At 37.4% G+C, this 27,696-nt stretch overlaps 1 protein-coding gene across 14 annotated transcripts in view; it reads left to right on the top strand.

Annotated features, from left to right (window-relative positions):
* Positions 1–27,696, top strand: part of PARD3 (par-3 family cell polarity regulator) — a 451,653-nt gene that overhangs the window by 343,615 nt on the left and 80,342 nt on the right. For 13 of the 14 annotated variants that reach the window (XR_010425367.1, XM_064637293.1, XM_064637285.1 and 10 more), the window contains one exon: positions 8,011–8,268. Coding sequence is in view for 12 of the 14 variants with exons in the window: in XM_064637293.1 (XP_064493363.1) it covers positions 8,011–8,268 (258 nt within the window). In the remaining 2 variants the exon portion in view is untranslated. Of the gene's footprint in view, positions 1–8,010; positions 8,269–27,696 lie in introns of those variants that run through there. The other variant, XR_010425369.1, reaches the window with a different exon arrangement.

The raw sequence follows: 27,696 nt of genomic DNA, 5'->3' as shown, positions 1-27,696 counted from the left end.
CATTTTCATTTCTTTACATCTTCATTTGTATTTTGCTGCCTTCTTTAATAGCCTTCTTTAATATAACTCCTTATAAAAATGAGCATGTTATTCTCTTCTTAATATATTAGGGCACTTACAGTAATCACCTTATCACCTTTATCCTTCACCCTTTTTTTTTCAACTGCAGCCCTCCTGGGTTGTAGCTCATTAAAGGCTTTTGAAATTCTTGTGCATCTCTTCTGCATGTGGGATTTGAGGAGGGGGGATCTTCAAAGAGACAGTAAGTACTATCACATATTCTAATTGGCAGATAGGCTGTGATTGTTGAAGGAGAAAGAAAATTAGGACTCTCTGATTATGTAGATACATTTCTTTAATTTAGAGGTGATGGGCAGCTTTTTTTTTTTTAATACGTAGTCACTGTTCTATTTTTCTGCTGTTGTAGAACTAATGCATAGGAAATATATGTGTGTAAAATTTCTATATAGATGCAGAATTATAGACCTTTAAGAGAGATCATGCCACTTTTTCAAGGTAGGATCTGCAGTGTATGCCCTGCCTGCAAATGCCTCTTTCATCCTCGGGTTTTTTCCAGTTTACAATGACATAAACTCTACAACTTCCCATGGCAGTCTTTTCCACTACCTTTTCCTCTAGGAAGTTCCCCTGCCCACAGTATCTAGTATCAATTATTCCTGCTGCAGTTTAAATATCTAATACATGCATTAAAGATGGAAAACGTTATTTTCCTCCAGTATCTGTAGACTGCTGTTATGTCCCCACTCTGTCTTTTTCTTTCGCCAACAGCTTGACGTTGCTGACTCGTGTCTGCTACCCAGTAGAACTTCCAGACCCATTCCTGAAAAACAAACTCACAGATTTTTTTTCTCTGCTTTTAGTTGATATGCTTAATTATTGTGACTATGTAGATTACATTCCAGTTGATGTTATTTAAGTTAATTCTATTTTTTAAATCTACTCTGCATTTCAAGAACATTTGAAATGTTAATCCTTTCCTCCAAAGTTCCTTCATTCGGGTTTTCTGCAGATTCAGTACAATCCTAAATAATAATGAAAACCCTGAGTAAATTCAGAGATTGATCCATGTAGAAAATACCTTGAGCTGTCCATCCTGCATGACTGTGAATTGCTGAGAGCTACTCTCTAGATACTCTGCAGGAGCAGCCTCGTTCAACCTATTGCATCCAACCCATAGCTGTTTTTTTTAGCCTGGGACGTACTGTTTCTGCCCTGTTCACAAGGTGCTGTAGAAGAGAATCTGGCTGACTTCACCACATCTGCTTTTGATAACTCTGCAGTGGCTCCTGCTCTTTCCGTCATCTCCTCCAGTAGTTTGCTTCAGAGGAGATTGAAGTTACACTCATGAGTTTTTAATCCTCCACCTTCTCTGAGGGATGTTTGGCTTTTTCTAGTTTTTCAGTATTTCAGTTGTCCCCAACAATCTCTCCTGGTTACTGAAAATGTCTGAGGCTGCCTCAGACAGTTGTGTGTGTTAGATGAAGTTAAACTAACTTAACCAGTTTCTAGCTGTATCTTTTGCTGGTGTATTGAAGATCTTTTTGTTGGTGGTGGCAGTCAATTTTGCTGGTCATCTGCTTGCAGTCAACCATTTCAGTGAAGACAGATGCAAAGAAAAAAACCATTAAGCCTTAGGTCTTCTCAGCATCATCTGTCAATATTGTTCTATTGCTGCCACACAGGGGAGCAACCTTTTCTTTGCTCTTCCTTTTACTGCTAATGCAATTACGCAATGATTTATTGTTATCTTTAAAGCTCCCTGCTACTTTTATTTCACATTATGCCTTGGCCTTTCTGATTTTGTCCCTGTATGCTTGTGTAAACTGACTACATTTTGTATGTGTTTCCTCATGTGTCTGAGGTCAGAGGACGGTCATATTTCAGCCAACTGGCCACACACGTATGTACACAGCAGATAAGGCAGAACTGTTAATATTTTTCTTTTAATGACTTGAAAAAGGTTGGTCTCTAGACTTTCAATTCAAAAATTGTATTTACTTAGCAGTATTTTCTGACTTTTTTTTTTATAATATGCTGAAGTTTTGAATGAAATGGGTGTGAATGAGGAAGAGGAGGTGTCTTTCTTATTTACGAGCTACTGCTGTTTGTGCCCATGATTATCCATTGCACACAGTGATCATTCTGAATGATTTTCCCAGGAAAGCAGATGGCTTTGGTGAGAGGTGGTTATAACTGTGATAACTGACTAGCTCTAATCATGATAAAAAAAGTGAAGCGTCATATGTCGGTTCAGAGTGAAATCACAGTAATGCCTATAATCAAGGTACCCTCATTAGAAGGGTAGTTGTCAGAAAAATTCTGCTTGGATCCAGACAAAGGTCAAAGAAAAATACGGGAGAGGACAAACTCTCATATTGACTTGATTGCCAAAAATTAGGAAAAGGGCCATTAAAGCCCTGAAGGCAGTTGAGGAGGCTGGAGGAGGAACAGTGAGACCTGGCTTGCTTGTTGGCACACTGTTCCCACAAGGTGTTTTTCACTAGCAAAGGAGGAGGGGACAAATTTGAGGAGATTTGGCTACTGGCCAATGCACCTTCTGACCTCTTCATTAGAAACAATATCTGGCAAAAATTGGACCGAATGTGTTCATCCCACTGGACTAACTTGAACAAGCTGACTGGCTTTATAAATGTGTGGTTGTTTTTCTCTGTTTCCAATCCATCATTCCAATGTCATGCCAGTCTGATGGTAGAAGAACTGAGAACTGGCAGCCGCGAGTGGCTTGTCATTTAGCTTCTGTCCTTATACAATGCTGTTTCTATCCTTAATAAACATTGTCAGCCATCTCACATATGTGGAACTGCAAGCATTCAATACTGCTTTTGTAAATGAGTGAGCCTCAGTGGAAAAGATGAGATCGCGGATTATCACTTGGGCAATATCTGAATCCTGGCAGCAGCAGGAGGATTAATTGAATTGACCAAGTACTTGCACACCAGAAGCAGCAGCCAACTTTATTTCTGCTCTCAGAGGAGAATATATTGCAATGGGAAATGTAATGTACTAGCCATGAGTATCCTTCCCATGCTGTGTTCATCAATTAAGATAAGTAGGTGATTTTTGCAAGGATCTAAATCACTGAAATGAAAAAATCCCTCACAGGAGGCTGGAGCTCCCAAGGGATTTGGGATATTTGTAGTCTACTTCTAACCCTAGATGAAATTAGGGTTGATTTCTCTTCTGTTGACAACTTTGCTTATTCACTTTTACTCATAATAGCTCAGCCAGCACCACAGATTTTCTGTTGATGAAGAAAGCTGAAGTTTAGTTCAGAGAACTACTGTAAACATTTAGCTCAGGGTGGAATTGGACTCAAATTAATATGATTACTTAGTACCCAAATATGAGCTACATGGCTAAATGCCCTTTATGGTCAAGGGGCAGGTCCTCAACACAGTTGGTAGAGCCTGGAGAAGGGCTTGGCTTCACCTTAACATGGCCATGTTACAGATGTTCAACTGAACTGCCCTCTGGAACCTGCGGCAGCCGCCTAAAGTGACTGAATCTTGACTGGCTCTCCTGGGAGTTCAAAGCATGCCTTGACACCTAAATTTAAGTGTCTAAAATGGTAGTTGCCTTCACCTAAAAGCTGGACATCATTCACAGAGTTTTGAAGAACGGAAGGAGGTAGCTGCTGTTTGCTGAGGACAGCCATGCATAAGCTTTTCCCTTCCTTTTTGTGGCCACCATTTCATGTGCATAGGAATCACTATACAATGGGTATGTCTGTCATTACTGGATTAGCTTGCAATGAAAAGCTCTTCTAACAATTATAGGAAGTTCTGCAGCTAACAATATTGTCATTTGAAGCAGTTATCATTAGCTTTTGAATTGAATGGCACACAAATGCATGAGGATAGTTTGTACTTTACTGAACATTATAATTTGAGTCTCAAAAGCATGACAATACATTGTTGACATTTTCCATATTAACACTTCAGCAGGAAGGGTTTAGAAACTTCTTGGGATAGCTTTTGTATTTTTAAAAGTTCAGTTTCATTTAAACACTCAAAATTGATTAGCAGTCTTTGCAAAAATTATTTGACGATGAAAAGAGTTATGTGACTGTTAAGCATGATTATTATTGTTAAACCCCCACAAAGTCCTTAGGAAGGCCATAAATCCTCAAAGTTAGCTGATCTGAAATTTCAGACATAGGCATTTTTATTGTGCCGTGCCATGAAGGAATACAATTCAGTGAAGACAGCTTAATACACTTATCCACATTATGAAACCAAAGCACTGTGGTCAAACACTTCTCCAGATACTGGATTTCAATAGCAGAAATGTTGCTGAATAGGGCTGAAGTACAGAGCGAGTTCTGGGTTCTCATCTGTGCTGCACAGTGTGTTTACATAATCATTTTAATTTTCCCCACAATAGTCTGCACTGGCATTTCCCATATATATACTTAATGCAGTATATGCTAACAAGGATTTAGGGTGTATCCTGCATAGAAACACAGATGGAGAGGGGGAAACATAAAAAGTAGTATCACATTAAGTTCAGGATCTTGTATGAAGATATATTCAGAGTTAAAAACTATTATAATTGCAAAAGGGATAGTGCAATATTCAGCTGATAGCTCTTATTCTTTTCAAGAGTATGCCTATATATTTTCCCCTAGTCTTTTCGTTTCTTTAAGTTGAGAGGCATAATGTTTAAATGTGGTATGTCCTTGAAAGGCAAAAACAAATAGTATTTTAAACAATATTCAAAAATATGTTAAGTAATCGAAATACCTATACTTTTGTCATCTGAAAGTGGTAGGATTTGCACAGTGGCTTAAATGTAAAGCACAGAAAATTATTTAAGAGAAAAAAATCAGAACATTTTGGATGTCAGTATGGTCAGACATCTTATACATTTCATTTTAGAGTTGTCCTTTGTTAAATGTTATTGTGAATGGTTACTGGGTACTTTGGTTATAATTAACAGGAAGACCATACTGCATTTAGACTCTGATTTTTAATACTGTGTATCTGTATTAACACATTGTATTAACAGTTGTAGAAAATATTCTAAAAATTTTCCTGGTGGATGTGAACATAATTACTGGCATAACTCTTCAACAATCAGTTCTTTCCTACTTGAATGGGAATAAGTATCCCTCACCAGGCCATGCACAGGAAATCTGAATGTTCTTGCTGCAAATGGTGCTGCATCCAAACTATTGCTGCAAATGGTGCCTCACCCAAAGAAATGATAAGCAGATGTATGAGAAAAGGTGGTTAACGAAACAGGGAATGCTTATGTCTGCACCTGTTGAGAGTGATGTGATATTCATGGTCAAAAGTTACATAAGTTCACCATCCTCTCTCATAGCAGTTAGTGTAACACTAAGGTAAATATCACCAGTTACCACCAGGTAATTCTGTTTTATAAGCACTTCAGGTAAAAATGCTTTCTTCTGAATGAATTACTCTATGCATCATTATTGCTATACTGTCTGATTTCATACACTGAAATTTTGGTTATCTAAAATACATGGATTTTTTTCCTTTGAATTGGCATCAGACAGTGTTCCATGTGATAATACATTGTCCATTTAAAGAAGAATTAAATCTACCAATGTCTAGGAAATTTCTGATTTCCTTTGCTTCTTCCAATCAGAGGACAAATATCAGTAGACAAATGCATTCCTTCACAGGGTGATTAATACAGGACTACAAATTGGAAATTAAACTGCAGAGAAAGGAATCAACATGCACAGGTGATTTTCAGGCCTGTTTTTCCTTCTACACAGAAACCTTCCAAGTGATTAAGGCTGTAACATTTCTGAATTACAGCTTTGGGGTATAGGAGAATGTAAAACATATATTTTTATTTTAAAAATAAGTATGCAGAAACACAGTTTAAATTTGAAATGAGTTTTGAATTTAAACTTGAGTCCTTCTCCACTGTAAATTAAACAAAAAACAATTCTGGTTTGATATTGGTGAAATTGTGAAGAAAAAATTTCCGCTGTGACTGACTATAAGTAAGAAGTGTGGTGCACAGATCAGTGGTAGTAGATATAAAAAGAGGAATGCTGAGGTTTAACTTGTGACATGTAAATGAATCACTGAACTATCAATGTAGGTGGCTCTGGCTGTTGAAGGGAATTCAGCCAGTCAGTTGTATCCCAAATCAGTATTTGTGATCAATAGCTACAGGATTTGTGGGGGGAAACAGGTCTGTCTATCTATGCCATCCTTCTACTCCCTTCTTTTGTTATGGTGTTCTTTGTTAATGTAAAGGAACAATTTGCTTGGGACTCAGTCTGATGAGGAGACATTTATGATGTTCACATACCAACTCTGGGCTGGATTCACATACTTGAACACAGATGTCTTGTGTCATTTGAGAATCAGTCTCTGAGACTTCAGCATGACCTATGGAGTCCTTGCTCAGCAGCTGGAAATCCAGAAAGATTACCTGGGGGTGTCAGGTACCCATAGCTCTTATATTTGAGCAGTTGAATCAAGGCTGGGTATCCAAGCTCTCAAGGAAGACCTAACTCACAGCATCAAAAGTGGCTGTAGAGCAACTCCTTTCATGCTGGGACACAACAGCTCCTAACACAGCAGCTCCTAACTCTGGAGTCTGCTACTGACAGCTCCCTGCCATTGTAAAGGCAGCCTGCACACGTGGCTGGTGTGAGCTCACCTGCTGTTGGCACCTAAATTCTCATGTCTTTATCTGCAGTCTGAATCCCATCCTTTGTGAATTCCCTTTTGTTTTTGCAAAACTAATCCTGAATTGGGCTAGTTTAAAATTTCTCAGAAGGTCAGAGTTACCTGACTTTAAGGCTTTTCTATTTCCAGAAGAGACAAGGCTTACTTTCAGAAGAGATATAGGCTTTGAATAGGCTGATTTTGTTAAAAGTTGGTGAACAAGCTGTGTTTGGAAACGGCACACAAGAGAGATGCACAGACCTGTAGTCTGCATGGATGGATGCTGTCACACTGTAACCATGGCTGTATTAGATGAAAAAGGAGCACATTTTACTAATGGAAGGGAGGAGACAGCTGAGTGCTTCATTTTGCAATGATGACAGAGCATTAAATTGGTCTGGGGAGACAATGTGAATGGGGTTGTGTGGTCAGTTTACTGCGCATATGTGTGTGTGATACATCAAATTTTCTAAAATGCCAAAGAAACTTTGAAGCCCAGATCAAATTTTTGTAATAGCTTTGTGTGCTTTTGAAGATATGATCTGTGCTCAATTTGTGTTTGTCAGATTCCTAAATGTCATCTGTTTCTATCTGTCACTTTTTTATCATACGGCTAAAATAGTGCACCTAAATACAAATTCCCAGTACAGCATCACCTTTCATTTGTAACTTTAACACGAGGCACATGTTGTTTCTTTCTGGGAAGATACAGCCTGCTTTTGAGAGATGCCAGATTCAGTTTGTTTACATTTTAAACAAAGCATGCACATTTCAAGTGAATCATACAAGAATCTGCTTCTGCTGTTTACTGCATGAGTGCAAACGTAAATGTATCCTTATGCAATTTTTAAATTCTGAAAAAAATATGATTTTTGTAGTATGAAATTAAAAAAGTATATTAAAATACCTCTCTAAATACAGGCATTAGAACCATTAAATCTGACAAGTTCTGATGAAGTGAATATGAATGGTATCAGACCATTCTCAGATAAGTCAGGTATTAGCACAGACATCCTAAGACACATGAAACAAAAGGTGAACTCTGTTTACCAACAGCCATGACTAGTAATTATTAACTTAATGAATTAAAAGGCAGTAGATAATCAGACTTGCTCCTTAAAGAGCAGTGTTGATTGTAGTATTGCTTCAATCTAGGCTTCAATATCCAAGGTAAACCCCATGGCAAACTGAAACTGGAAACACTTCACTGGTTTTCATTAATATAGGCTACCTAAGCTGTCTGCTAACTGCTGCTTTATATGTCTGGGGTAGGGGGACAGCCATCAGTTTCATCCTTCTTTTAATTTTTCAGAATTCAAGCAAAAACTCGAGAATTTCGGGAGAGACAAGCTCGAGAACGTGACTATGCAGAAATACAGGACTTTAACCGGACGTTTGGCTGTGATGCAGATCCAATGTATGCTGGGATCACTTCCTATGACTCTTCTTCAAATAGTGGCACGATAACACTGAACACCCGACCACAGAGCCCGAGGGAAGGACAGACAGTGGAAGCCTTGTACGCACAAGTGAAGAAACCACGGAATTCAAAGTCTTCACCTGTAGACAGGTAGGCACCAGCCATCAATCAATACACTCCCTCAAAATATGCCCTTGCACTGCTTTTGTCATGGGAGATGACTGTACATCAATTGGAAAGTCAGAGCTGCTTTTTTATTAATGGCTTTTTAAAGCCTTTATGTAGAACAGTATTGAGCTCACTCGAATCAACCTGTTACGGAATGGGACGGCAAAGTTATTTTCTGCGGAGCAACTGCTTTTCTTCTCATTCTTCAGATGGTTTGGAATTTTGGAGTCACCGTTTGGCATAATTGAAATTAAATTCAAATTTGTAACGTTATCAGGTTCATTTATCAAAGCTGTAATGGATATGCTTGTGTAATGCAACATTTCCAACCTATTCACAGCAGTTACAAAATCTATAGAAAGGTCTTTTGTTACAGCAAAAATGGGTTGAAGCCTACCTGGATTCTAGTCCTACTGCTGTCCTGAACAGGTTGAGCTTTTTGATTAAATACAGACCAAGTGAGTAAACTCCAAGCTTAACTCATGATCTGCTTTCTCTTCTCATGCTGTAGCTTATGATTTATACTCTTCCTGTGGTTTCATTATCTGAACTGGGTCATGCTTGGTTTTATGCTGAAACTGGGCAAAATTCTGGTTTCTGTTGATGGAGATTTTAGTTCCTTTGAAAACCTGAAGCGAAAACAGGCATGTAAACTAAAATAAAGTAAAAATAACCAAAGGCAAAATTCACAGTTTTTTAGTACTTTAACAATGAAAATACATCTGTTTTCTTGGCTTACTTGTATGAACTTGCAGTTCTGCATTTTCTCAGCTCTACAAAAACTAACACAAAAATCCTAGTGCATGAACTATTGTTACCTCATTCGGAGGTTATTAATTTAGCTGATAGTAAAGCCACTGATTTTGTTTTCTACTTCATTCTTTCCAGAATTAAAATATTGGACTTGCAGTTAAATCAACAAAGCAGTATCTTTGCTTACAGTGTTTGAAATCTGTATAGCTTCTACATGAGGACTGGCATTCATCTTGCGTATTCTGTTCTAGGTGGTAATGGAGTCATTTGTATTTGGTCTTAAGGAAGGTAGCTGTCATGCAGAGTTCAGCTAATTGTCTGTCCAAAACCCTTTGAGGACTGAGATTGTTGCATTCAGCCCTCCGCTAGATCTATTTTGCCAAGCTTCTTTACATAATATTGATAAAAATATATCCTCTAACATGACAAATAAGAAATCTCAGACGCATTATGGAATGCATACATTTTTATTAAAAGTCAGTAGCACAACTGCCTTTTTATTTTCTTAACTGCATTGTTCTCTTGTGCTGTGTAGAAGGTCTGCTTTTCATATTAAATGAAAATAATTTATATATTGTGTACATATGTACATTATTTCAGTGAAGGAAGCAAAATAATATTAAAAGATGACAGCTTCACCTGCATCCTTGAAATTTTGTATTCATTAGATATATATTGGCTGGCACTGGTATATCGAGGTATATATATATATTTTAAATATTATATATATATATCTATATACACACATGCATATATATATTCATATGTGTATATATATACAAATATGTGTAAATATATATATATAAATATATATAACATTCATATGTATATTAAATATACATTTCAGCACTTTTGTGCCTTTGGAAATCAAAAGAACTTGGTTGGATATGGCTGCCACGTGGTGACACTTATGGCTGTTTTTGTTAGACCAAAGGCACTGTTTCATGCTGAAGTTGAATGGCATCAATGTCACATCAACAAAAAAAAAGTTCTTTGATGCAAGCCTGGCACGGCGAAATAGAAGACCTGCATGACCTAGCTAACTCTGTGTGATTGCTGATAAAAGAGCCAGGAGAGAGTGAGTAAAACTGAAGATAACGGGGTACTAGGAGAATCTGATGTTAATCATATGGGTAGGACCGAAGAGCAGTGAGGTAGTTTTGCACATTCAGGCTGCTTCTGGAGCATGGAGGGCCCTGTATCTCACAGCTGGATCACGCTGTGACAAAAAGAAAGACCCAGCACACACAATAGGCTTGAGCAGAGGGAGAAAAAGCAAAAGTCAGGGACTGGAACTGGGGTAAGCAAAGCCACCCCTAGCCCTGTTATAAAGGGGGACACATTTGACAAGAAACACCTGGAAAGAAATATTTAATTCAGATATAAAAATATTAATTTTTGCTATAAATGTGCTCTGAAGTACCTGTTCAGGGGTCTGAGGCATGAAGTTCTGGTGTATGGGGTTTTCTTTTCTCTCTCCTCACATCTTTAACAACTAAACTGTGAGGGTAGTGAATCCCACCTGGTTCAGAGAGACTTTCTGGGGAATGTTGCAGTGATTTGTGCAGGCTCAAAGTTGCCTCTCCCAGAAGTCGGGTCCGTACTTTGGGACCACCTCTGAGAGAGCATGTCATAATGTCATAGAATAGTTTGGGTTGGAAGGGACTGTAAAGATCACCGAGTTGGGCATAGAGGAGATGTAACATCTGTGAGGGAGCAGCTTTCAGTCATCCTCAAGGTGTGTGAAGGGTATCTGGGAGCTTGACCCTTTGTAATGTTCAGCAGGAGAGCCTGAATTGTGGCTGAGGTATCTTCCCAAAGGGTCCTCTGTGTTTTACAGGCTTTATCTTAGATTTATTAAGAAAGCATCCTCTGAGCATTTTAAGAAACAGTTGTGACCGTGAGGACCTGAGGTGCTTGTTAACTGTGTTGTCTCCTTGTCTGTAGGATACCTGGCTCCTCACCCCATGGGAATTGTAACTTGTTTCTTGCTATCCCTTTCCAGCAGAGACCTCCTTTCGCTTTGCATCTCCTGTGATGCCCTTTTTGACACCAAGCATCCAGATGCCTCCTCTCAAGGCTCTTCTCCATGGAGCTCTCTTCTCTGCAATCTGATTTATCCTGATAATGCCACAAGAAATTTGATGAGGAATAGTTGGTTGAGGTTCTGAATCCTTAAAATATTGTGTACATTAGCATTCACCTGTGGTGTTATTTTCAATGTCTTTTACCCCTTTGCCCTCTCATTCTTTCCTTTGCTCTGGATGTTTCAGAGGTTACCTAAATAGAAACAGTTGCTTCCAGCCTTTGTGGATGGGAAGGGAAATCACTCTCAGTGTGTTACCCTTGCGCTGAACTGCCAGGAGCTGGTAATGGCCAGGCTGTCTCAAATCTTTAGCACGTTCATATTAAAAGCAGCACTGTTTATATGGGAAATGTTATTTCTATTAAAGTTTCGTGCTTAGTGCCAAACAAAATATGACATTTAAGTAAGTCCAAAAGGTTATTTAAAAGGCTCTTACAAGGAAGCATATAACAAAATGTCCCATAATAGTTTGCATACCATTGCTGAACATTTATGACAGATTTTTCCGTAACTTGCAAGAGAATTACTGTGCCTGTGTGTGAGGCCTTGTCATGGTTTGTTTTTCTTTAATATTCCCTCAACTTCTCTCTTACTTTCATCAACACATGCCACCAACTGTTGTTTAACTGTATCATCGCATATGAACAATAACAAAATATATAAACTGCTCATCAGAATAGTGGATAATTTATTTTTTTTTGCACATTTAAGGATATTATCAGAACAACTTTTATATTGCTTTAACAAGTGATGGTACTGTCATCAAACAGTTATTTTATAACCTAACTGAAACCAGTATTGAGAACAGGCCTGTTTCTCCTTCTTGGATGTATTTTGTATTTGCATGTATCCCAAGCACCTCAGTTGTAGACAGATAGTACAAAACAGTAAGAAGAACATGGTTATTCCTTAAACTTTGTCCATTTATCTAAATTAGAAAGTAGATAATATAATGTCAAAATACAGCAAAGGAGAAAGAGATGTTAACTTACTCATTGGAGACACACACATCTATATGTGTGTAAGTGACAATGCTTTACCCATCTTACCAGCAATGGCTATTAAAAAACCCCAACTCTGTAAATAGTAAATTTTATTCAAATATATCCTTACAGGACTTGAAATTGATTTAGAATTAAATTAATGCATATTTGTGTGGCATCATACTTAAGTCATTAATGGATATTGGTGGGGTTTAGAGGGAAAAGCGTTGTTTGGTTTGTTGATTTGGTTTTTCAGTGATAGTAATAATTAAAGATATAGTTGAAATACAGGAGGTTCTTTATTTTGGGCTTGTTATGTAATCCATTCATACAAGTAGCTCCTGTGAATATTGAAACCCTTCAAATTCTAGTTACACTAGTCATAACAATTCTCTCCAACAGCACTGAAAAAGTTGTTTTCAGTTCTTGATCCTAGAGAATTAAAGCAGATTCTCCTTCTTAACACAGGAGTTTATTGCTCAGAAGAAACAATGCCCTAGCAATAAATAAATAAATAAATAAAATGAGTAAATATGTTGGGAGTGATGATGATCAGTATAGCTACATATACATGATCTGCCCTTGCTATATTGTCTCTGTCCTATGTACTGATGCATAGAGAGACAGGCTGCTAGGAAGTTTTTTCACTTCTTATGTTAGGCATTAATGAAGCAAAGTCAAGGTCAAATGTATAATCTATGTTTATTTTACCGTTCAGGAAAGAAGTATCTCAAGAACTGTGTTCTTGAGGATAAAGCTTTTAACTTAGCTGAAAAATGTCTCTAGTATGTTTTGCATCATACAGAAGAGAACCTGTGTGATTGCTCAATACTGTTTTTCGTGTAGATGACAATGGTGCTACACAGTGGGGTTTTACAGCGATCACCTGACATCCGTAGCTGAGCAGCATGTAGAAAGACAAGTCCTAATGGACATTTACTGGCTGTCACTCTGTAATCATTTCCCACCAAGAGTGCATTGTCCTGAAATATAATTGAAATAAAATAGGCACTGTGATGCTGTAAATCTAAATAGCTTGAAAATAGTAGGTTAGACTCCTCCAGCTTGCTGAGGACATTTTAATGGAAACATAAATACCATAATCATATGCTTTTTGCATGCATTTTGCCATTAAAAAGAAAAAAATCTTCATTTTACAAGGGAGACCTTTATGAACTTGTTTCTTTTCTATCAGAAGTAGAATCAAGTTATGTCAAAGGAATATCTTGGAACTGAAAATAGCCCCACTTCCTTTATCTGTCATCTGTTTGGTGCAAAGAGGCTAGATACTGTTTTTAAGGATGGGTCACATACTTTGCTTGCTGCTTTTCAAAAAAAAATTGAGAACATTTTATTAAGATGTTAACTTTGATTCTCTCAGTAGTATCTCTATGCTTAAATTGGCATGAGAGTAATGAAACCTGGAAACTGCATAGAAACACTCTAATATAATATAGAAATATGTAAAAAGTGCAATAAGCATACCCTGTCTTTCTAGTGTGTATAAAATAACTCTTAGCAATAGCAGAATGGGTCATGAAAGCTATGAAATACTATATTGCCATGCCTGGATAAATATTTGTTAAAAAAGCAGGCTCTTGTGCAGCTATATTAAACTTCTTTATTGGTAGTGTCAGTCACAACAGTGTTCTTAAGTCTGTGGGATCATTTATGCATAGGAATCTGAGCTTACTGCAAGGCCCACCAAAGATAGAGAGGAATTATTACTCAGGGTGATGCATCCTGTAAATGCTAGGATGTTTCTTAGATGAAGAGATTTTTTGATGGTTCTGGAAGTTGACTTGAAGAGCACTTTCATGAAGGGAAAGGCCACGGAACTGTAAACCATCTAACCAGTGACATTTAAAACCTGCAGAGCTGTGCAGAAGGCTAACAACCTAGATTGAATAAGATTATGAGTAAGCTCTTCCCTCCTACCTCTGTTTACTTCTCTTAGCTGGCGTGGAAGTGTTTTCCTACGCCTGAATCCCTTGTTCTTCATTGTTTATCACCTTCTGCCATCAGGGCCCTACAGCCCTACAGGGGAAAGTACCACTCATGCAGGAGAATACTCAATCAGGTTGCAAGCATTTCAGAGTAGAGAGCTGTTTTCCAAGTTCCTTAAATAATCAGTAATGTTTCAGAAATTAGTAGTCATAGGTTTTAAATCCTTACCTTCCAGTGAGTGTCGCTCTTTTGTGGCATTTTGAAGCTTCATTCCTCTGAGAATCTGATTTCTGGAAAGACTTTCCTGACCTACAAAATAGCACATATGCCATTATGGGATAATCAAACAGACTTTCCAAAACAACTTGCTGGAGAGCAGTGAGTTAATGAACTATTTGCAGTTCTCTAACGTGTAAAACTGAAAATAATACTTGGAAGTCATTGTGATATTTTTCGTCCTCTGTCTGTGATAACCCAAAGAAGGATTAGTTAGAGCCTCTGTGAGACTCTTCATGGGGTTTAATTTCACTTTAGCGCTAACACATTGGGTTTTTTGTTTCTCTACCCTTCATCCTATAAGCCAGTAATCCTTGCCCCCAGGACTGCCTAAAAATTAGCTTGGTCTCTCACAGACCTGTATATTTAGAACCCAATAGACACTATTAGCATTGGCATTTTATTATCTTAGGTTGGTTGTTTTCTTTTGTTCTTCCATCTTGATAGAATATAAGACAAGTTTTAATATAAATTCATGAGGATTTATGTAGGCTCCCTATTGTGAAAGTATGCGATTGCTCTCCCCTCTTTGGGTTACCACTTTGGTGGAATAAATGGCAGACTTACAGTGAACTCTATTCAGGTCTCCCATTTTAATTACTTGAAAGTCCTGGTTTCTCTCTGAATAGATACCAAGCACTGATACTGTTGTGAGAACCGTGTCTTTCTCCATTTACCACAGCCACCGCCTCACTGAAAACCCGGTGGTTTCTCTTCCCCTCTCCTCTGGTCGGCTTGCCGTGTAATCTGAAGTGTGACAGATGTTTGTTTGTTTTTACAAAAGCAGCTCCAGTTAGTACCTCTACAAATGGTTGCAGTGGGAAAATGCACAGAGAGATAAGAGAGATGAACTTCCCGCTCCGGGTTACGAGACGAGGGGGTGAAGGGGGGCCCACCCAAACGTGCCCTTTGTGCCCCTGTTCTGAGCGACTGTGGATGGGCTGCCTTTGCTGGAAGTTGGGAGTATCTGCATAGCTTTGTGATTTTCAATTCTTCTGAGTGCAGATGAGAGACTATGTATAAAAGATGGACCAAAACCTGTCACTTCTCATCCATTTAAGGGTATACTATATTAGTATTTTTAATACGTTGTAACTGAGTTATGCATAGGATTTTTTGTTGGTATATTAGTGCAATTTGCACACAGATATAGATCAGTTGGGTCTTTTGTTGCTTGAAGAAAAAAAGAAATGAACCTTTACGTTTTTTCAGATGGTAGAAGATAACATTTAATTAAAAAAAAAAGACAACTATAATTATATATCCTAGGATGAAACAAAACAAGTTGCAAAAGCAATGAGAGGCAATGTCTAAGGCATCTAATGGTTATTGTGTGGCTTGAGATTGCAGGCCAAAAACCCAGCTGTGTCTGTAACATGCACATCTTTATTTCCCACTAATGCCATCAATACAAATTGAAGTTCTTCAGCCTGAGAAAGTTATAGAGAATATTTGAGTACACAAAGCTGAAAAAGCAAAGGCTTTCACATTCATTAAATGAAGTGCTTTGATCCTACCACTGTAAACTGTTAAAATCTGTTCTTTGCAAGTTCTACTAACCAAAATTTTGTTTGTGAACTGATGTTGTGCAGCACTTGAACACCATAATTTAATCAGTTTAATCAGTTTAATTCGTTGTTGCTATTGAATGTAGCCCTTTCTAAATAGAATACAAATTTATGATTTTTATGTCTTTTATCTCCCTCCAGTCAATCCATCTGTTCCTCTTTGGTGAAGGATTCAGGCTTCTCCTTTCCAAGCATTTAAAGGGCTAGAGGTTTTGCATTTTAGATTTGTCTGGTTATAGGAAAGGGGTGTACAGGCAGAGCTTGGAGAGCTTTCTGACTTTCTACTTGCTAAAACTAAATATGTGATTTGAAGTTACGTCTTTAAAATAATGTATTTTATTCGATGAACAGTAAAACATTCTTCTAGTATTGGAGAGTTTGAAGAGTTTTTCCTTATTTTCTATTTTTATGAATGATATTTCCTTCACAGATGAAACAAAATAAATTTAACACCATTGTTTATCCTTATGGCCAGTATTGTTTGTTTATGTGACTTACAAATCATCTTGCTTTTGGTTGAACTATTTTGTCACTGACGGAAGTGTTGGAGTCTAATTGTGGGGAGGAATCCTCTGCAGTAAATTTTAGGAAGGAAAATAGCATCACTACATATAGGTTATAGGGGGAGCTGGTTGGTTCCTTTTAAAATCTTGTAAACTCATTGAATGAGTGCTTATGAAACATATCACATTGGCAACCCTGGAAACTGAGAAATTTCTGAAAGATCTCATTTCAGTTTGTTCTTGGTTGGAAAGCTGAAAAACTGTGCTTTTCCACTCGTCACTCAGAAAACAGTGTATATTACCACAGCCTTATACTTCATGGTATATTGTTAAAGAATTGGTTTATAAAGTGTTTGAAGTCTTGTTCCTTAAGGCTCACTATGATGTGAAACATTGAAAGGTTTCTTGCATGACCTATTTTATATGATTAGGTATTTCTGAAAAACATCAGACTTACTTCTAACATCAGACTTACTTACTTGCCATAATTTTTTTTTCATTCTTTAAAATACTAGTGACATTTAAATAGCTTTTCAATCTGATGTGTTCATAGGAGTCTTTCTTACATGATGGATATATGAAATGTTATTATGGTAAATAGATGACATATTTGTAATGGATAGGTAATTTCATCTGCCTGAAGTTTAGATGGTGATATAACATGTAAGAATTTATGAAAGAAAAAACAGAGGAGCATATTTTGCTTCATTTTAATTTATGTGTATAGTTTGGTAACAATAATGCATGTCACGCCTGAGTTGCATTGCATTCTGTAATGAAATGTCTTCTGTGTGCAACAATTCAGTCTTGATTACAGCCTTCCCTCATTCCTAGGTTTCCCTTTAAAAGCAAGCACAGTACAAACTGGGATGAAAAGAGAACACATAATTTCTACTACCAACATTTAAAAAAAGCAATTAGAATGTACACAATTTCAAGGGATGTGAGAACTAATGTCCCTCAGACTTTTCACTTCCACTTATCTTTGAGAAGGAAAGAGCTCTGACCTGGCAAACAAAGGAGACAGAAAATATTAGCGTCGGTCTTTATTTTGCTAGACATAGTTCATGGCTCATTAATAGTTATAGTATATATTATTGGGTATTATATGCTGCAGAGAAAACAAGCAGAAGTTGCCTGTCATTACTTTTTAATTGTGTTAGTAGATATAGTCGGGAGGGGGGAGAAAAAAGGAAAAAGAGAAGGTTTATCTGTATATTATTTTCTACATCATCTTAAACTGTGCTGTGTCTGCTTGCTTAAGATAAACTCTATGCATATTTGCTAAAATGTTGTCAAATTAACCCACCCGTTTCTAAGGATTGCTGAATGCCCATCAAGGAATGGAGGGGCAAGCTGAAGCTATTTTAATTAGCAAAGTGTGATTTAAAGGTTGCTAAAATCAAAAAGAGCTTATTCATTTTTCATCAATAATAATTTTTCTTAATATTTCATCAAAACCTGCTGATTTGGAGACCACCTTCTGGGCTTTGATTCATTATGGCTGCAGACATAATTTAATTTTTCCCCCTTTCCTCATTCTGTGATATGCTCTTTCATCTTTGAGACATTGTTAAGATGTTTCTAACATTCACAGATTGCTAATTGGTCCAACTTTTTTTAAAACTGTACTTAAGACAGAGGCTTCTTTTTTGTGGAAGCAGTTTTCCATACATTTGCTTTCACTAATGTTTTCTTCAATCTCTGTATGTGATAAAGCATAAGTTCTCAAAAAGACACTGAAAATTGAAGACGTACTTTTTTATATATGGCAAGTGAGGCAAAAGTATTAGAGATGTGATAGAGGGAAATTAAGAGAGTTGGTACAATCATTAAGATTGCACAGTCACTACGTTAGGCCTTTACAGTTCATCTAGAACTAACTTGGAATTACATGTAAGTAATGTTTCTTTATCTAAATCTTTGGGGGATCGTGAAGAAAAGCAATTATGGGAATTTATGCAAAGGCATTTTGTGAAAGGATGTACAATTAAAAGAAATTGCTCCTTTCACTTTAGTAGAGCTATTCATCTAAGTTTTGTCTACATAATCATACTCTGGTAATTTCTAGTCCCCAAATGCATTTGTGTTATTATTTTGAGATTCATAACCTGTTTCTTCTTGGGAGATCTCTGTGTAGAGTAGCATCCAGGAAACTTTCCATTCATGTACCATGTTAAAACAACAAGTGGTTGGTTACTCAGCAGCAGCAGAACATAGGGGGTTGAAGCAGTCCAAGTGCTGTGGGCTGTACCCTGATCCTTTACTGTGTGTAGTTGGAAAACAGTCAAAATCTTCATTTTCCTTTACTCCTCTCTCACTTGTGAAACGTGTCACACTGGGTGGATGCAGCTGATGTCCAAGGCACAGTAATTTAGAGCAGGGCCATCTTTTGTTTTTCTTATATGTAGCCATTTTCTTCAATCCAGTCTAAACAGAATTTCAAAAAATGTCCTCTGTGTCTTGCTTAGATGGTCAGAGCTAAGTTGTTTCTTCTGCGAAGCCACACTGAACAGTTCATGCAGACTGAATTTCATTAGCTTTCATTAGTTGCTCTATTCTGCTGTAGTTAAAACTGCTGCAGCTCAAGATGTCAGAATTTAACAGGAAAACAGGTAAAACTGACATAGCATCCAGCGTCAGGAATTATCCTACTTTATTGGAGCTCATGCTGGTGTTTTTTAGTATTCCTTCTCAAACTCAGATGCTTCCATCTTTTGTGTAGCATGTCTTATGTGTGTGTCCACATTCAATAGAGCACATGTACATTTGCAGAATGCAATGCAGATACAAGAATGTGTTTAGCTGTGGCAGTATTTGTGTTTGTGTATATTTATGTCTGTCTGTATGTTTTTGTATTAAAAAAATCTCTAAAAATTCCTCTGCTCCAGAGGAAGTGACCTCCAGAGCTCATCTAGTCCAACCCCCTGCTCAGAATGGGTTTGGTCAGGTCAGGTTGCTCAGGGCTGCAATTGTGTCCTCAATATCTCTGAGGATGGAGGTTTCATCCACCTCTGTGAGTGCCTGTTCCAGTATTTGACCAGCTTCATGCTAGCTAAAAAACAAAGGCAAAAATAAAAAGCTTTTTATATCAGAGTTTCCTGTGCTCTTGTTTGTGGCCATTTTCTCTCATTCTATTGCTGTACAATTCTGAGAAGAATCTGGTGTGGTTTTGTTTTTTTTTTTAAAAATCAAAATTAAAGAATCAGTTTTTGTAATATTTGGAATATGAAACAACAGATTCAAATTTTTCAAGCATCAAAAGAAATTTTTAAAATAATAAGGATTACCTTAAAAATAGTTGTTATCATTGAACTTCTAGAATGATTGCCAGCCTTGGCTTTTTTTCTTGTATCACCTATTGTATTTTCGTATTTCAGAGTTACATTTAGGTAGGTGGCTTGTTTCTCACAAATTATTTTGAAAACATATGTTATCTTTTTCTCCACTACACTATTCAAAACTTGAAGAATGAGTCTGAGAACAAAGTATAATTCTTGATTCTTCTTGAAATACAGGAAGCTGCCTAGGAAGCTGACTTTTCTCATTTAATTCACAGGTTTTGTATTGTGCTTACAACATTCAGCTCCACCAAAAATGATGCATCTGAAAGTACCTTTAAAAATGACTCAGAACTGTGTGTACTGTTGGATTGCAAGTGCTCCTTATATGTACTTAGTTCTTGCTTTTCAATCTGCTGGTAGAGAATTGTCTCATTCTGCTGGTAGAGAACTGTGTTGCTGTGCTGCACAGGCCGGATTGCTGCTGTGTGGGATGTGTGGCTCTGATAGCCTTTCTTCTGCTAAAGGATTTTCTGTATTTCTCTTTAAACACTGAGGTTCTGCAGCTCATCTGCACAATTTCCTGGACAAAAAGAGATCATAACTCCCAAAGAAATGATACTGTGTTAGCAGGGAATTCTGAAACAAAGGCTTGTAAGCATTTATCCAAGTCCTGCTCGCTACGTTCATTCTACAGCTAAAATTTACAGATGGTGAGTGCTGCATTGCAGGAATGGAGGCTCAGGAGACATGAGGTCTCCTGTGGAGCTGAAGGGCTGCACTGGAGGAGGGAGCGGAAAATGAAGCAACTCTCCTGTGGAGATCAGGAGCACTGCAGGATGGGGATCGGAGAGAGGAAGCTGCCTGCTGAGCTTGCTGTGACAAAGGGGAGCCAACTATCCTCTCACCTGCAGAAAAGAAAGAAAAAGAAAAAAGAAATTAACTGCCCTTCTCATAAGCACCAATGAAGCATAGGATGGTCTGTGCAGGGTTGTCTTTTATCTGGATAGTATGTTTGCAAGGACCTAGAGAACTTCATAACCTTTAATGGGACTTGCAGTTGATATAATGACCACCCCTCAGCTGAACCCCTCCCCACTCCCTGCACTGACAGGCAGTTACCTGTACGGTGACACACTGCTGCTGTTTAATTGCACATAAATCAGGGCCAGGGACTGGAGATGAGCCAGGAGAGTATGGAAGGACAATTTAAGTGCATAAGGTAATTACCTGGGCTGGAACATGGCCAGGGCATCAAGGTTAAGACCTGTACGCTTGTGAGAAATGCCTGTTGATATTCTTCAGAAACCATTTTCTACGGAGTTACAGAAAAGACCCTTTTAGTTACTTTGTCTGATTCCCTCTGTACATAGAATTGGCTTTTACTGTGGTATATTCCACCACTCCTGTAGAGAACATTGAAATGAAGTTTGGCCAAGAGCATTATGTGGGCTCTTTCTTTTATAGGTCTTGTTTGAGAAGACAATTGCCTGGTATATAAATGAAATTTTTATTTTATCACCTCCACATTCTCTTGAATGTACTAAGGTCTATGGCAGAGAGACATAAACAGTCTGAGATTCACAGTACCTGTCTGAGGGTGTCCCTTGAGATCCTAAGTAAGGAGGAAAAAATTATTTTGATGTGTGTTCCTCAGTCACAAAACAAGGTAAATTAACTGCTGCTGAGACCTCTGTTGTGGTTTAGACTGCTACAAAAACAAAAACAAGCTTGGCTATCACCACATCACACATAAAAAACACAAACCCTTAACATCTTCCTTTCCTTCTTTGTTTGCAGACAAATGCAACATCTCTCCTTTGGTGATCTTAATCATATTTTTCATATTTCACTCTCTTAGTTCATTACTCCATCTTCAGTCAATTTATGTTCTCTTCACCATTTGAAGCAACTCAACACAGTCACATCCTTCAGCATTCAGCCTTAGCTACGCAAACCTGCTCTTCATTGATACGATACTGAGAGAAGAGCTGCATGCTGCCTCCCATCATACAAGAACTCTGAAAAGTGTTTTTCCATTTATTTATCAGTCAGGTATTTATCCCATCTTAAAATCCCCCTTAAAATCTTAAAATACTTTCATCTGAAGATGGCTAGCACTTGAATACCTATCTCTCTAGTAGGAGAAATAAATTTCATTCTGCTCTTGACCATGTTTTTGCTGAATGTTTTTCGTTTGTAAGAAACCTACAGCATTTCACAAGGTTCTGCATGGTCTGTCCTAATTTCATATTATGCCTCTCAGTGTTACCTGAGCAGCTCTTCAGAGGAGATCTGCAGAACGTTGTGTCTATTTGTCATGTGAGACTGAATGTGGACATCTAGAAGGAAAACTTTCATTCCTACAGGTTGAGCCATTCTCAGTAGCTGTGGCTGCAATATTTGTATTTCTTGCAGACAAGTACTGAAAAGGACTTCTGCACATTCAGCAGTTGGTTACACAATATCTAACATTAAAGCTAGGCAGTTTAAGATCTGATTTTTATTTTTTGTTGCTATTGCTTTTTATGGTTGACAGCATAGTGATCATTAATATTTCACTGGGATTTATTATAAAAGAGAATTATATTGTAATGTTAGAGGGAAATGTTGAAACTCATATGAGATTTTAAATCACTGTGTATCCAGACTGACAAATTGTGCTAGCATATAAGAAATAAAAGGAACTAAAAGAAGTTTAAAATCATGTGAGCAGAGAAAGGCAGTTTTATGCAGTAAATAAATATGATGTTAAGAAGGATGACATGAGGGAAATTGTTGATGTGGGAGGAACATGTCAAAATCAGAGGAAATGAAAGTTAGAAGCATCAGGCTGAGGACTAAGGGTGAGAATGAGCCTGTGTGTCCAAGGCAAAAAGAGCTCCCAGACGTGGGACTTGGAGATGACAAGTTGAAGATATTTATAGGGGGTAAAGAAAGGTAATAATTACATTTCAGCAGTCCTTAATCCATGTTGGTAAGCTTCTTGGCTGTGATATAATTCACACACAATTCATCAGAATACAACCAATTAAATTCTGCTGTAATACCTTTTTTCCCCATATGAGCTCTCCTTCAGGATTCACCTGATATTAGGCAAAGGTATCTGAGCTTATTCATTCCCACTCTTCCACTTCAGCAGTGCTGCAGATACAAAAACAAAGCCTTGACTGCTGCATCAAGTCATCTAAATTCAGCTGCTCTTCCCTTTGGTGCCACATCAAAACAACTTAAAGAGGCATAAAACAGCAGGAGCTGCAATGTAGGTGTTCAGGTTCTTGCTGCTTGGTCACATTACTATCTTGCTGTAACTGCAAGGGTGTTGCAAACTTGATTAAAAAAATTAATGATGAGAAACAAAGGGATGAGCAAAGAGAACAAAAGAAAAATGTGAAGAGACCGTGCAAGAAGTTTATTGCGTGCAAGTCATCCAATTATCCCTCAGAGCCCAAATCCCTTGTCTAATTGCCTAAGTTGATCCTTCAGGACTGAATGGATTAAATGAAATAGCAGGGCTGGTGGAAAGCAGCCTATGGGAGGCATTTTGTGAACAGGCTTGCATGAACAGCAGAATAGTTTCTATTTGTTTCTGTGTGTCTGGGCCTTCTGTTATCAAAAGAGGAAAAAGGAATGAAAAATACGAGGGCTTTTGATTAGGAAGTAGTCCCTTTGGTTCAGATTCGAGGCACTGGGGGATGCTGGAAAACCTGTCCTGATACTTTTTGTGCTGTGCTAGTCTGTGTGGCATCTCTCTCTCTGGGATCATAAACTCTCACTTTACACTATATTAAGTTCATTTGGAAAACTGAGGGAAAAGAAAAACTTCAAAATATCTCACTACAAAATCAGCAGACACTGGAGAATGTCTGGATTGAGCTGGTGTTAAAATGAGAGGGAGTGGCAACCTGGATCCTCGTCTCACAGCAGTCATGTGTGCCAAACATACCGGGGCAAAGACGACTGTCAAGCTTAATGTACTTTAAAGGACTTCTGTTTAATATATTCCTCTGCATACACACCAGATAAGAAAGAGTCCTATCTAATACTCTAGTATCTCACCCTGTTATGCAAAATATCTCCTGCAATTATCCCCTCTAGAAAACATAAGCCCCCTTCCTCCTAAAACATTAGGAGTGGAAATATTCTGAAGGGAAAGAAAAGAAGAATCTCCTGCAGAAGAGTGTAAAGCAGAGGAAATCAGTCTTCTTCCAGTCTTGTCTCCTGTTGGCCAAATCCTTCAGTTTTGCCCAGTACCTTGCCCTGTGAAAAAGGACGTTTAGAACACAAACCTCAAGCAGTGATGCTATCTTACTTTTATTTATATAAAGCCATAGAGTGTGGTGGAGCACTTTATAAAGTTCATAATAAGATCAGGTTGTCTTACAGTTGTTATGTGAAATGTTAAGATGTAGCACAGCATTAGAAAGAAAGGAGGGGACAGAAATGTTAGCTGGTTCATTTGGATGTCCTCAGGTGACATCGAGCTAAGAAATTAATTTCCTGAGAGAAGCCTGCAGCAGAATGGAAACATTATCTGAACTGGAAAGGGCTTAGCAAGGAGGACAGAAAAAATAATGTTTTCTAAGCAGTCCTAGACCTGACTGATACCTGCTTATGCCTTCCTTACTTATACCTCAAATTTTTGATATTAATAGTTTTTAAAATTCCTACGGAGTTATTTCATGAAGACCTTTTTCCAACCTGCTTTGTGGTGAACACTGAAATGATTCATGCAGTCATACTGTTCTGACTGAATAATTGATACATTTTGACAGGCTGAATGTACAATGGATTACATTTGCTTCTCAATATATATATATATGATGATTAACATGACTAGTTCTTATGTGTGCTCATCAAGGGGAGAAAATGCCCCAAAGAGAGTATTATTTGATGGTTCAATGAACAGAACTTTGATACTGCACTTAAGACTGTTGATAGCATTAAGGTAGTCTTGATGGTTTATGGATCTGTCAAATTAGAAAATTTCACAGAGCTAGAGAGAAAACTTGTGAAATATAGAGAACTTAAAGAAATGCCATTGATATGTTTAGATCCAAATTTTCTCATTCTAAATTCTAGTCTTAACTCCTAGAGGATGAATGGATATCTCTGGAATACTCTGATTTAATGTGGTTCCATTGAACCTAAATCTGTCGGGATGTGTCCTAGCCAAAGCTGCAGAGGTTCCACAAAAAATAATTCAAAGCTTTAAAAAGGAGCTTATTCATGCCTAAATTAGAAAGCCAAGCTATCTATATAGCCAAAGGAAAGAGCTAGTATCCTCAGGAGGGCAATTCAGAGCATCCAAGTGCGATAGCTTTAGGCAGAGTTGTAAATGCTCCCTACCCATACATATTAATCCTGCCCCGAGGTCATTTAGTTACGGAGTTGATATGAACTCTTTAAGTCCGAAGTCAACCAAGCTTCCTCTCTGTGCATGGTTCAATTGAAAGTTCATTCAGTGAAGGCTTGGCCATCCATAGCTGTCCAGGGATTGTCTGGTTTGCTCTGATGATGTTGTATAAGCCTGATGTTGTAGTGAATGAGCATCACTTTTGCATTCAGCTTTGCAATGCTGAAATTCTCATTAAATGGAGGCACTGAGGACATTCACACACAGTTAATATAGGTATTAAGAGAGAGAAATCTCTATGTAGTGCACAGATAGAGATATCTCCACAAGGAAAATCAAAGCACTTAAGGAACGTGCCTTTCTCTAATGTCTGTGTAGGAAATCTGTTTTCCATAACATACAAACTGAAAATTAAATATGTAAATATCCCATGAAAGGCAAGTGCAATGCCTAAATGTAAATGTTTGGAGCAACTTTGGATGCCCTAAAGGTCACAAATCCAGCCTGCAGCTCCAGTCAAAAAGGATCTGTGGCTTCTGTTTCATATCTACCATTCCTATGGAAATAAGTCTTTGTGTCTTTGAGTCACTAAAATGACAGATTTCCATGTTTAGGCATCTGAGTTGATGATACTCTCAGCAAGTGACTTTTAGCTACAATTACAATAGTCCAGGGGAAAGTTGAACCTGATTTGTCTACATGCAAGATAAGGCTTAAAACCACTGCACCTGCCCGTCCTTTCCTGTCAGTTAGATCAGTCTCTGTCCCTGTTCCTGTGCATAAGGGGGCAAAGTATTATGTCTGAATTCGGCAGTGTGTGGATGGCTACTGTGTACTCTCAAATACTCCAATGCACTTAAATGTGATAGGATTTAAATACATGTAAATGCTAAATGTTTTATGTAAAACAAATACTATCTAAAGGATATCCTTTACAGGATTTTAATCATCAAGTACTTGGAGCTTTCATTTGCCTCTCCCTCTCCTTTCATCATAAAGTGTTTTCTGGGGCAGGAATATATGCAAGAAGAAAAGAAGTGAAGATTCAGCTTGCTGAATCTGGCCACTTTTAGAATGCTTCTGGGCTTGTGTTCTTCTGGAAACTCGTCATTAACTAAACATTGCCTGTTTCACTAAATTCAAAACTTTTCCTTTAAGATGACTTTAATACATGGATGTCTGTTATATCTAACCAGCTGTTTCTTTTTGATGGCTATTTAAATATCACAGAGCCATAGATATGATTACCAAATTGATAATTAACTGCATTTTCTTTTGTTTTTAAGAAAGATTTTGTTTCCATATTGTACATTTTATTGTATAAAATTTTATATGCTTCAGTGAACATAACGCCTAAATTGTTGAAATTATCTATTTGTAGCTTTTGAGTAAACTCTGCTGTGCAATCTTTACATACTCGAATTTGAAAACTAAATGTTGTTTATTGACACTTCCTCAGCAATTTCAGTTGCATGTGATAGCCCTAATTTGTGTCTGAACCTCTGAATGGCTGCTAGAGAATTTGCCTTTCTAGGACAAAATATCAATGGTATACAGTCATCTTCTTTTACATGTTCCATTAATACCATTTACTCAAGTGAGATGAAAACCTGTTTTACAAAGTATTTTGAGAATCTGTAAGACTATAAGAATTTTTGCTTTCTGTAGATAATATATGATAGATTGTGGGAGGCATTGCTCAGACAATAATTTGAAATAGCATGTAAGAATTTTGATATCTCAACAACTGTAATATTGCTTAAAAAGTCATGGTATAATGTAGTCAATCCCTTAACATGCAATAATGGATTATTTTAATATTTGTAATGGAATTTTTCTCACTTGGTTATTATAATTGGCTCTATAAGTAACACATTTTAAAAATTTTATGTTGGCAGTACCAGCATAACAAAGGATTTACTTAATGTGAGAGAAATGCAAAAATATGTTGTTTTACTTCATATGCAATAATTATTAATGGAAAGTTGTTTCATAAATGATTTTCAAAAGGACACCCATATTTTCAAGCAGTGGTCTTTACTGCTATCGAACTCTGAGAGCTGTCCTGATTATGATGTGATAGGTTTCTCAAAAGAGGGAAATAGTTTATTCTCCCTATTAGTAGTGCATGGGGCAAAAATATTAGACTTACAGTGGAAGTAAAAAAAGGCATTTTTGTCAAGTGATAAAGAGGTTGAAGCACTGGAAGCAGATTACTTGTAAGAGGTTACGGTTTTCTCCAACATCAGAAATCTTTATGGTCGTGTCAGACTGGCATAACCAGGTATAGCTCATTTTCCTCAGAGCAAAAGACTTTCAGGTCCCTTCCAGCTCTACTCTTCTTTATATGGTATAAATGGAAAGAATCCCCAGTGGAAAATGGTTTGACTTTTTTTTTTTTTTTTTGTAAGGACATTAATATTTTTCTGCTGGTCATGTAGGATTATGTAATTCTTTAAAAAAAAATTGTCCATGTAAAATAATTTCTTGTGGCATGTTACTAGCTGTTTTTATTATTACTATTATTATTATTGTTGTTGGTTTGTTGTTATTTCATAGTAGTAGTTACATAATAAGTTTTGGAGAATGTTTTGCTAGGACTAAGAGGAAAGGAAAAGAGAGCTGTTAGAGGTGATAGCATGGACCATTTGTGCTAA

The sequence above is a fragment of the Pseudopipra pipra genome, chromosome 1 (assembly GCF_036250125.1).
Source record: "Pseudopipra pipra isolate bDixPip1 chromosome 1, bDixPip1.hap1, whole genome shotgun sequence".
In the NCBI taxonomy this organism is placed as follows: domain Eukaryota; kingdom Metazoa; phylum Chordata; class Aves; order Passeriformes; family Pipridae; genus Pseudopipra; species Pseudopipra pipra.
This window is presented reverse-complemented; position numbering and strand designations above follow the sequence as displayed.